Source organism: Mustela lutreola, chromosome 15, assembly GCF_030435805.1.
Source record: "Mustela lutreola isolate mMusLut2 chromosome 15, mMusLut2.pri, whole genome shotgun sequence".
NCBI classification, from domain to species: domain Eukaryota; kingdom Metazoa; phylum Chordata; class Mammalia; order Carnivora; family Mustelidae; genus Mustela; species Mustela lutreola.
Window position 1 is genome coordinate 22,912,315 of NC_081304.1, and position 11,163 is coordinate 22,923,477.

General features: G+C 53.8%; 1 protein-coding gene across 1 annotated transcript; it reads left to right on the forward strand.

Annotated features, from left to right (window-relative positions):
• Nucleotides 1-7,494: 7,494 nt before the first annotated feature.
• On the forward strand, nucleotides 7,495-10,758 carry EPOP (elongin BC and polycomb repressive complex 2 associated protein). The gene has a single exon (XM_059149453.1). It carries the CDS (start codon nucleotides 7,961-7,963, stop codon nucleotides 9,098-9,100), a length of 1,140 nt encoding a protein of 379 aa, XP_059005436.1. The 5' UTR covers nucleotides 7,495-7,960; the 3' UTR covers nucleotides 9,101-10,758.
• The last annotated feature ends 405 nt before the right edge of the window (nucleotides 10,759-11,163 follow it).

Sequence of the window (11,163 nt, forward strand, 5' to 3'; positions counted from 1 at the left end):
ACCTGGTTAGTATCTGGAGGAGTGGGAGAGGTGTCCTCTGAGGAAGGAATGATTCAGTGGGGCTCTGAAGAGGAGTGGGCATTGGCCTGGTACAGGTGAAGGGAGGTGGGGGGAAAGTGTGCAGTTGGAAGGAACAGTATATGCTAAGGGAGGGAGAGGGGGGATCTTGTTGCTTTAGGCACTAAGGGAGTCCTGGGTAGCTGAAGGGAGAGACAATGGCACAGGGGACATGGGGGTGGAAGGTGAGGGAACTCATTCCCTCTCCCCAGGAGGACCTGTGGGTAGGGCTGTCAGACCCAGGTAACCCTGCTTGTGAGCCAAATGAATGATTTCACTCTGCATCCGGAAAGCAGTGGGAAGCCGTTAAAAGGTTTGGAGCAAAGAGTAACCCAATCCAGTTTGTGGCTTAGAAGGATAGCTGGTGGCAATACAGAGGGCACAGTGGGGTGTGGGGGGACCGCTGGGGTGGGCAGAAATAGACATGGCTACGTGACTTGCCAAAACGTTGCCTTGGAGGTGCCAGGATGAGCCCTGAGTTTCTGGCTGTTAAAATGGGTGGCGAGTGGAGCCTTCCACCGGGCTACGATTCCCTGGAAGTGGGAAGTGTGGCAGAGGAGGTGAGCTGCTAATGGCCTGGGACAGGTTGATTTTGCTGAACTTCTGGAACTCCCAAGCTAGAGGCTGGGAGGGCAGTTGAGTGTCTTGGTCAGAGCTGAGAGGAGCAGTATCTTCTGAGCTCCCCCCTGACCCAGTGGATGGATGCTCATCGTGGAGTGGGCACAGAAGAAGAACGTCTATAGAAAGAGGAGAGAAATTCTTGCCAGAGCCTTGAGGACCCCATGACGTCTGGGCTGAGGCAGGGAGAACGAGCCTGCACCCATACCACCAGGGAGAAGTCAGGGAGGAGGGAGGGCACCGGGAAAGCGGTGCCCAGGAGGTGAAGAACTATAGACGGTTCCTAGAAAGAGGAAGTGGCCAATCATGTGGGATGCTGTTGAGAGGTCAAGACAAGAGGACTGACAAGAGCCTGCCAGTTTCGATGAGATGGACGCCCCGGGACTTCGGCAACAGCTATTTCGGTGGCGGGTGGGGGTGGAAGCAGATGGAAGTGGGTTGAGGAGCAAGTGGGAAGTGAGAAACGGAAGACAGTGTGTAGACAGCTCTTGGGGGAAGTTTGGCTGTGAAGGGGAGGAGAGAGGGATGGGGGCTAGAGCCTATGGGGTCAAGGGAAGATGGGGCTTTTAAATGGGAGGGACACACTGATGGAGTGGGCTGCCTGAGACAGATAAGGGATGACTCAGAGGGCGGATGCGTCGGGACCAACGCCAGGATGCCCCCTCTACTTAACAGGGAGAAAGAGATGTTGATGGCTGCTAGTTGGCAGCACATGGGACAGGCACTTGCTTGCTTCTGTTCCTTGCCCATACTGTTTCCTCAGTTGGAATTCTTCTCTCATGCTTCCTTTGGTATTCCTGCTCATCCTTTAGAAACTAAGTGGGAGATCACCTTCTCTGAGAAGACTTCCTTTCCGTATGGTTACCCTGACTTTAATGTTCCAAGGACCATGGTCATTCCTCTGTTGCTTCTTCTCAAATTAGCCTAGAATGTCCATCTCCCCCATCAGCTATGTCCCCATCAACTCTGAGTACCCAGGGCCTGGTCTGGGGCTTGCTTCAAGGGTGGGGGGGTGGTGCCCAGTGACTGTGGGGTGAAGAGAGGAATGAACTAACATTAGATACGTGGAGGAAGTAGAGCAGGAGGAGGGCAAGCCTGGAATAGTTCCCAGGGGGATGTGGAGCAGGGGTGGGAAAAGGGAAGAAACAGACGGGGGAAAGGCTAGACTGTTGCCAAGAATACTCACATTTATCAAGGGCTTCCAGTGGACCAGGCAGGAAAGTTAAGTGTTTCTCATTTAACCCTCACAGAATCTCCAGGAGAAGTACTGTCTCCTCATTTGTTCCCTGGCTTCCCCTGGTCTATTAGAATGTAGACTCTCTGAGGGCAGAGGGTTGTCTCCCTTGCTCACCGCTGTGCCTCCAACCCTGGACAGGCACACAGATAACAGGCACACAGATGTCCAGTTAAATTGGGATTATTGAGAAGCAATAATTTTTCTAGTCTTAAGTATGTTCTGTATTTTTTGGTGCTATATTTGGCAATCCTGTACGTAGCAGATGCTTAGTAAATATTTCTGAATAAGCGTTGCTTGATTGAATGACAGAATGGGGATGCAATCAGTAAATTCCAGATCGTGGGAATTCTGGATGAAAAGCTAGTATCTCAATGAATAAACTATAAAGAGAAAATAAAAAGAGTTTAAAGACAGGCGGGGACACTGACAACTATACTGATGAGGACAAGCATTAGTTAAAGGAGGAATTTCTAGATTAAAAGAGACGTAAGAGACATATCACCCCCTCAAAATCCATCTTTGGATCCTAATTCAAATAAGCCAAATTATAAAGGAACAAATAATATAAGATAATCAGAAATTTGAACACTGGCTGGCTATTTGAGGATGTTAAAGAGTGAGCATTAATTCTTTTTAGGTCACTATTATCAAATAGCACTGGGGTTATGTTTATTTCTAAAAAGTCCGGGGGTGTCTGTGTGGCTCAGTTGGTTAAGCATCTGCCTTTGGCTGGCATCATGATACCAGGGTCCTGGGATCGAGTCCCATGTGGGGTTCCTTGTTCCGTGGGGAGCCTGCTTCTCCCTCTCCCTCTTTCTTTCTTTCTTTTTTTTTTTTTAAGATTTTATTTACTTATTTGACAGAGATCACAAGTAGGCAGAGAGGCAGGCGGCGGGGGTGGGGGGAAGCGGGCTCGCCGCTGAGCAGAGAGCCCGATGTGGTGTTGATCCCAGGACTCTGGGATCATGGCTGGAGCCGAAGGCAGAGGCTTTAACCCACTGAGCCACCCAGGCACCCCTCCCTCTCCCTCTTTCATTCCCCCTGCTTGTACTCTCTCTCTCTCTCTCTTCTAAATAAATAAAACATTAAAAAAAATTAAAGAGTCCTTATGTTGTAGAAATATGTATTGAAATACTTAGGAAAGAAACTGTATGATGTCCGGGATTCGCTCCAGGATAATAGAGTATGTTCTCTACCTTAATTGTTCATGGTTACATTCATTCATGAAAGCTCTTTGAAGTATGTACTTAAAATGTGCATTAATTTATATAAATCATACCTCAGTAAAGTTGATTTTTTAAAAATGGGAGTAGGGGAGGAAGTGGGTAGGGGTAAGGATGAAACAAGATGGGCTATGGGTTCATAAGTGTTGAAGCTGGATGCTGGGTACATGGAGGTTTATTGTACCCTTCTGTTTATTTTGTAGGGGTTTGAAAATTTCCATAATAAAAGCATTTTTAAAGAATTGCACGAAGGAAGATGCTATTTCTATTTTACAGATGAAGAAACGAAAGCAGAGGTTAAGTAACTTGCCCCCCAAACTACACAGCTGGTAAGATGATGAGTCAGGAATACGAACAGACCATCTGAATCCAGAATTTCAGCTATTAATCATGGGTACACATTTCCAGAGGGGGTAGAGTAAAGTGTGCTTGTGGCTACGGGGGGGATGCGGCACCACTGGGTGGGAACAGAGCTTGACTTGGGGAATTCTGGAAGTAAGATGGGCATAAATGGTGGTGGCCACATTGCAGTGGGCCAAGAAATGGGTCCCCTTTTAGGTTCGTTGTCCTGGGAGTAGACTTGTGGTTAAGAGTGTGGTCTTGGGACCTCTCTGCCTGGCTTTGAGTCATGGCTCTGACACCTGCTAGCTGTGATCTTGGGAAAGTCACTTAAAATCTCTGTCCCTTACTTTCCTTACTTTAACATGGATATTAACAGTAGTGTAAAATGGTGTGGCCAGTGGGGAAAACAGTTTGGCAGTTTCTTAAAAAGTTAGTATAGGGGTGCCTGGATGGCTCAGTGGGTTAAGCCTCTGCCTTCGGCTCAGGTCATGGTTTTAGGGTTCTGGGATTGAGCCCCGCATCAGGCTCTCTGCTCAGCAGGGAGCCTGCTTCCCCCCCCCACCCGCACTGCCTGCCTCTCTCCCTACTTGTGATCTCTCTCTCTGTGAAATAAATAAATAAAAATCTTAAAAAAAAAAAGTGTAAGTTTACCATATGACCTGGCAATTCCACTCTGAACATGAAAACCTATGTCCACACAAAGACTTGTGTGTCGGGGTCTGTAACAGTACTATTCATGAAAACGGAAAGGTGGAAACCCAAATGTGATTGGCTACACAAAATACGTTTTGTCCATACCGGGATACTACTCGGTGTGAAAAAGGAAACAGACTCACTAGTACAAGGGACAGCATGGACGAATCTCCAAAACATTATGCTTTTGTGAAGCAGTCAGATGCAAAGACCACATATGCTATGATTCTGTTTCTATGAAATGTCCAGAAAAGGCAGATCTATACGGACAGAAAGCAGATTAGTCACCCAGGCCCGGGGGTGGGAATGGGGAGTTACCAGCAATTGGAGATGAGGGATTTCTTAGGAAATGTTCTAAAATTGGCTTCTGGTGATGGTTGTGTAACCCTGTAAATTTAATAACAATCATTGACTTGGATACTTAAAATGGGTTATGTATGGTATGTAAAATTAAAAAAAAAAAATAGAGCCTATCTCCTAGAATTGTTATGGGGATTACGTAACATAAAGTTCCTAGACAGAGACTGGAATGCAGTCAGTGCTCTAGAAGTTACGGTACTGGGCTGGAACTCTGGGGCCACTTCCCGGCAGTGCCTCTTTCCAGGGAAAAGGACAACTGAGCAGGAGCTGCTCCCAAATCCTTGAACAGGGGCCTTTGGGTGAGACCCAGATGGACCACAGAGCAGGGAGGGCTGGATTCCAGGTCTCTCTAGGCCCTTCCTATCCCTTATTGCGGAGGTGTCAGATAGGACCCGGCATCCAGCCTGGTCCCTCCTTTTCTCCTTATGGAGAAGAGGGGTTCCAGAGAACGGTGTCACCTCCTCATCTCGCCAGCTGAGGACGGGGTCGAGTGTCCTCTACCGTAGGCAGTGGGTATTGCAACAGCTGGGCAAGCCGCTCACATCGCGTTTCCACCCTCCTGTTGTGAGGAAGCAACTGCTGTCCCCTTTACACCGGGAGGGACACTGAGATTCAGAGTACCTCAGAGACCTGCCTGGGATGCACAGCAGGAACCCCCAGTCCCAGCCCTCTGAAAATGGAGGCTTGATGACTACAGGTCCTTTCAGCTGGAGATAGTCACACTAACCCCTACTGTTGGTAAAGTATTCCCATGCCCACAACAGAGGCGTTCCCATCTGGGCTGTATTCTGGGGTGTCTGATTCAAGGAATGGGGAGAAGGGAAAGTGGAGGTGGAGGGAATTCCTTCTCCAGGGAAGGACTCCCAACGGTAATGATCCCCAGTAAAGCCCCTAAACTCAGATCTGAAGGACTGAAGTCTTTTGGAGTGGGAGAAGGAAGAGGCCATTGAACTGCACAGCTGGGTAAGATTTGGTCATGTAGTCATACTGAAGAGGATCTTGAGTGTTCTCTCCTTATGTCAACACTGTGCTAGGCACAGGAATGCAAATATGAATGAGACCATGGGAGATAAGAGGAGTTTCCCATTTCAGGTTCCCATACGTGGGGCCCAAGCTCCCTCCCCAGGCATCTAAGTGGCAAAGAGGCTGGAGTACAATGGGGTTGAAGCAAAAGCCCTCTGCCCCTCAAGCCAAAGAAATCTATCACTGCTATCTCAGTCTGAGAGTTCTCAGCATTGACTCCCAGAAGAGACAGCTGCGCGGATCATGATCCTTCCAGAACTTTCCTCTTGTAGGTGTTTTGTGGCGTTGTGGGGGGAGGTGGTTGCAGAAGGTGCAACCTTCCAGAACTTTCCTCCTGTGTATGGCAGGGGAAGGAGGTTGCAGAAGGTGGGGAGGGGAGCTGAGGCTTTTGGAGCACTCAGGAACCCTGGGGTGTAGACCTGGCAGGACCCCAGGATCTCCCCTCATGACAACTGCCCTGAAGACTTCTACAGAAGATGCTAAGGCGTGAGTATTTGGAGCAATAGAACACCATGCCCTCTAGTTCCTCAAATCCTGGCTCCACCCCAGGGCCTTTGTCTGGGGCCTCTGCAGGAGGGAGATGGGGAGGCAGACCTTCCTAAATCCCTTTCCTCCCAAATGTGATTTGATGATGAGGAGAAAAACAATTCATCTGTTATCACTGCCAGGAGGGCAGGGATGCAAGCTACATCATTTGCCCCCTTCCAGAAACCCTATCTTACCCCAGCTCCAGAAAGAGATATTCTCTCTCTGACACTCTTCCCCAACTTCCACATTCTTACTCAAAGCTATCATACCAATCTCTTTATATCTCTGGGGATGGGAAGCAGCCATATTCCAATAACCTGATTTTTATCAAGAGAAAAATATTCCGGGGATTCATTCATTCACTCACAAATATTTATGGAGCACCTATTATGTCTGGGTACTGTTTTAGGCCGTGGGGATGCAGCTGTGATTAAGACAAAGTTCTCATGGGCTCATTTCCAGACTAATCAGAAACAGACAATAAAGAATAACTACATTCACAGACTTTCATATAGCAGTAAGCTATGCAGAAACTAAAGAAAGTTAAGGCGGACAGCATGTGCTGTGGGGAGGTGGTCTTTCATTATCAGGATTTTTTTTGGGGGGGGGTGTCAATATTTCTTTGCTTTACTCTCCTTGGGAGAGATAAGAGGGTCTGGGGGTCCCCTCCTCTGGATTCCTCAGCCCATTTTGGTCGCTCAGCTTCAGAGGGCAGCGTCTTGGTATTTAGGAAGGGCCGAAAAGCCAGCCCCTCGGTATTTGGTCAAGGGGTAATTAGAAGCTCATTAGAGAAATGGAAACAATCGTCTTCCGTGGGTGTAATAATACCACCCCTCCACCGCCCCGAATTTATTTTTTCCTTTGTTCATCTCGCACACACTGAATTCCTAACTACTTTTCAACATTTTTTTGAGCCCCGTGTGTGCCAAGCACACTGTTCTAGGGCACCAGAACGGAAAGGTAGGAAACATTCTCCGCCCGCAGAAGTCCCTGCCGTGCCAAGCTTGCAACAACCATTGCCTCAAGTCATCTTTTCCCTCCACACCATTTTTGTGATTCATGTGTTTATTCGCGCAACCCCAAGAGGGTAGATAGGAACATTCCCATTTTACAGATGTGAAAACCGTGACTGCGAAGGGAAAAACGAATTGTTTTGCGACAACTGCATAGCCAGACGCCACCAGACCACGTGCAGCGGCGCGTTTTGCCCCCTCGCGATCCCACCCGCACACGCTCCTTCTTTTCCTCCCTCCCAGCCGCCGCCGCGCCGGGTCCACGTGTGTGTGTCTGTGTGCGGAATGGGGACGGGGGCGGTGCCGCCGGAGGGGTGGGGTCCGGGCCAACGTCACAGGTAGTGCCGCCCAATCAGCGGCGGGCTCGCGGCCCCGGCGCTGGTATTGGGGCAGCGAGGGGGCAGTTCTCTATAACGCGGTCTCCGGGAGCCAGCGGGGAAGAAAGAAGCCGAGCGGGCGGAAGGCGCCCTCCCCGCCGCCTGGGCCCGGGCACCGGGTGCCGGGCCCGGGGTCCTTCCCGCCTCCCGCGGCCGCCGGCCGCTTTGTTTCCCCAGCCTCTTCGCCCTGGGCTACTCGAGAGGGGCTCCCGCCGGGGCTGCGCAGGGAACGCGGCGGCAGGAAAGGCGGCCGACCGCGCCGGGACTCGCAGGGACCCAGGAGTCCGGCCGCCGGGAGGGCCGCGTGACGAGATCGAGGAGAGAGCCAGAGCTCCGCGGCCCGGGGTTGCGGGTCGGGGGCGCCCGTGAGCAGAGACCTCCCCGTCGAGGGGGGGCGATGTTCCCCTCGCCCGTGGGCTCTTCGGGCAGCCAGGGCACACCGCCGCTGGGGCCAGGGCCCCCGCAGTGGGCACCCCCCCGGACGGTTCCATGGAAACTCTGTGCCCCGCTCCCCGCCTCGCAGTGCCGGCGTCCCCGCGAGGGTCTCCCTGCTCCCCGACACCCCGGAAGCCGCGTCGGGGGACCCAGGAGTTCTCTCCGCTGTGCCTGCGTGCCCTTGCCTTCTGCGCCCTTGCCAAACCTCGGGCGTCCTCTTTGGGCCTGGGGCCTGGGGAGCTGGCGCCGCGGCCCCCGGTGCTGCTGGGCCCTCGCGCCCCCCTGTGCACCGGCGGCTGGGCCGCGGATGGCCTGAAGCACCTCACGGGCCCAGCCGGGCGGTCCAGCGATCCGAACTCCCTCGCCGGTCAGGATGCCGACGCCGCAGTGTGCCGGGGCCGCGGCGAGGAGGAAGAGGGAGGAGGCAGTTTCCCGCACTTCGGCTCTCGCTCCGGCTTACCTCCCGGCCGCTGCCCGGCGCCCCTGCACCCTCGGGAATCTCCGACCAGCTCCGCCTCGGCTCCGCCTCGGCCCGCCTCGGGTCTCGACTTCCAGCTTGGCCCCGCCGCCAGCCCCCATCAGGAGCGCGGTTCCCGGCCTCCGCCGCCACCTGCGGGCCTCTCCACCGAGCCCGCGGGTCCCAAGGCCGCGCCCGAGCCGCCCGCGCCGGGCCAGACGGCCGCAGGCGATGGAAGCCCCCCGCAGGCCGCCCCCGAGGCACCAGCCGCTAGCCCCTCGACGGCCAGCGGACCTCCGGCCGTGCCCGGCGATCTCCGCCAGGAACATTTCGATCGTCTGATCCGCCGGTCGAAACTTTGGTGTTATGCGAAGGGCTTCGCTCTCGACACTCCGAGTTTGCGCCGGGGGCCAGAGCGGCCGCCTGCCAAAGCGCCCGCCCGGGGAACCGCCAAGAAACGCCGGCGGCCGCCGCCCCCCCATCGCAGCGCACAGCCCCGCCGCCCGGCACCGACGCTCCCTACCACGAGCACCTTCAGCCTGCTCGACTCCTTCCCCTGCCCCCCGGCCCTGGTGGTGGGGGAGGACGGAGACTTAGGGCCGGCATCCTCGCTTCGCCTGCAGGGAGACTCTAAGCCCCCGCCCGCCCACCCGCTGTGGAGGTGGCAGATAGGAGGTCCTGCTGTCCCTGAGCCCCCAGGTCTCAAATTCTGGGGGATCAACTTGGAGGAACTTTGAGCCTGAGACCTCTTCTGCCAAAGGGGAAAGGTTAGGGCCGCGGCCAAACTTTGGGCTCGAGGACGGGGCCTCGTTTCTCACATTTGCCTATTCCCTTTTAGGGGCTGCGGTCAGAGGGACCTCAAATGACAGTGATCTTCAAGCACCTAACCGGTTGGGGTGACACCCCCTCCCCCTCATCCTTTGGAGACGAACCAAGGGCTGGAGTCAGGAGAAGGCTTAACGGAAAAAGGCTTAATGACATAGATTCCAATCCCTCCCTTCTTCCATCTCGGATCTCTGGGGGCAGGGCCTTCACCCCAGGGGGAGCAAAGGAGGCTACCGCTCAAAGACAAGGAAAAAAAAAAAAGAGGGAGAGAGACCTTGGTGATGGACAAACCGGTTGTTTCTGTGGGCGAGCCTGGGGACGAGGGGACTGTGGTGGGGGTGGGGAGGTGATTGGCAGCTCCCTGGGGGCATCCCCCACCCCCACCATCCAGGCCTTTAACCCTTCATTCCCCTCAGGCCTTCCCCAGCACTCCAAGCCCCAAGGGAGCCTTCGTGGGGAAGAGGGCAGCTTGGGCCAGGGGGAGATCACCCCCTCCCCATTCTTTTCCTAAGCCCTCTCCTCTGACCAAGGCAGGTGACCCCTAATTGGCCAGATCTTCAGCCTCAGCCACTAGCCTTTCCCTTTTGTCCAGTTTTGGAGTTTCTCTCTTCATTTTTTCCTGTTTGCTTTCAGTTTATAAGGTCTGACGGGTGAAAGAGGACCTCCCCCCTGGATCCATCAGCCCCCCTCCCCAGCTTGCTTCTCCTATAGGAGGGGCAAGCCTGAAGGACCTCCTCGCCTCCCAAAGCGCAGCCTTTGCCTGGGGAAAGGGCCAGAGACTGTCCCAGGGAAAGTAATGGAAGGTGGAAGAAATCAATAAAATCAGACCAAACAAGTTGCCTTTCGAGGTCCTCTCCACCGATTTATGGATGGGAGGGGGTGGAGGTAGAGGGCAGGCCTGGGTCCATTCTTTGGATACCCAAACAGCCCCCTCAAAGGCTAGAGAGGAGGCTAGCTGCTCCTTATAGAGGGGGTCAATGAAAGGGTTCTTGCCCCAACCTCCAGGGCCTGGTAGGGCTTGAAGGGGCAACGTTTGGGTTTGAATGGAAGCTGGGCTGTAGCATCTTCAGCTTCCTCCCCTAACTTCAGGCATTTCGGGAGTTGTCAAGGACCTGATGGATCCGATGGGGGCAGGGCCAGGGGATTAGTTTTGAGGTCAGAGGTTCTGTTTTTTGGGGGGGGAGGGGAGAGGTAGGCCTGGACCACAACTGGCAGCTGGGAGGATCCCCTAGAGTCCGAGAGGGGTAGAATCGCTTTCCCCTCCACCCAGGTGAGGTCAGGGGAGGTTAGCGCTGAGAGAGACTCCAAGCTGAGGTGTGAGGGGAACCTGGGAGGTGGTAGGTCTGCCCGACAAATGAGGGACCCAGTGAGCCCCTCTGCCCACACTAGTGAATAGCACCCCCATCCCCCCCAAACGGGGTGAGGGAGGAACAGTTCCCACGTATGATACTGGGGAAGGACTTGTCTCCTTTTCTGTGAAAATGCTTTGTAAAAAGTTGTTATTGTTTGCATAGAGCAGATTCTTGAGAAAAACTGTTTTGCGCCACAAAAGTTTTGTTTGTTTTAAAAACCGTCTCTTTTAATTTTTTTTCTGCGTGGGGGGCGAGGGTGGGGGCGGGGTGGGCTGGCGTGGGTTGGGCTTTGCTCTCTTTCTCCTCAACATCTGGCCTTTATGAACCCTGCTGACCTCCCCTCCCCCCTCCAGCTGTGTTGCGGGAAGGAGGGGGGAGGGGGGGAGAGTGCCTCCCAATCCCGTGCTTCAGGGGTATCTATCTTATTTTGCCCCCCTCCGCCCCCGCAAGAATGGGGAAGGCAGAGGAAGAAGGCAGAGGTGAGGGGTGGGAAGAGACTCGCCGTGAAGAGGGGGTCTTGTTTGCAAGGAAAAATTCGGAAAGGCAGGCTCCTGTTTTTAAAAAGCCCCCTGCTTTTCGTAATGTGGTGCGGGTCAGCTTTGGCCCTTTGCACCAGCCTGGGA

Bases quoted from the DNA above. Each gene is read 5' to 3' on its own strand.
- EPOP (XM_059149453.1), top strand. From the start codon at position 7,961: ATGGAAACTCTGTGCCCCGCTCCCCGCCTCGCAGTGCCGGCGTCCCCG.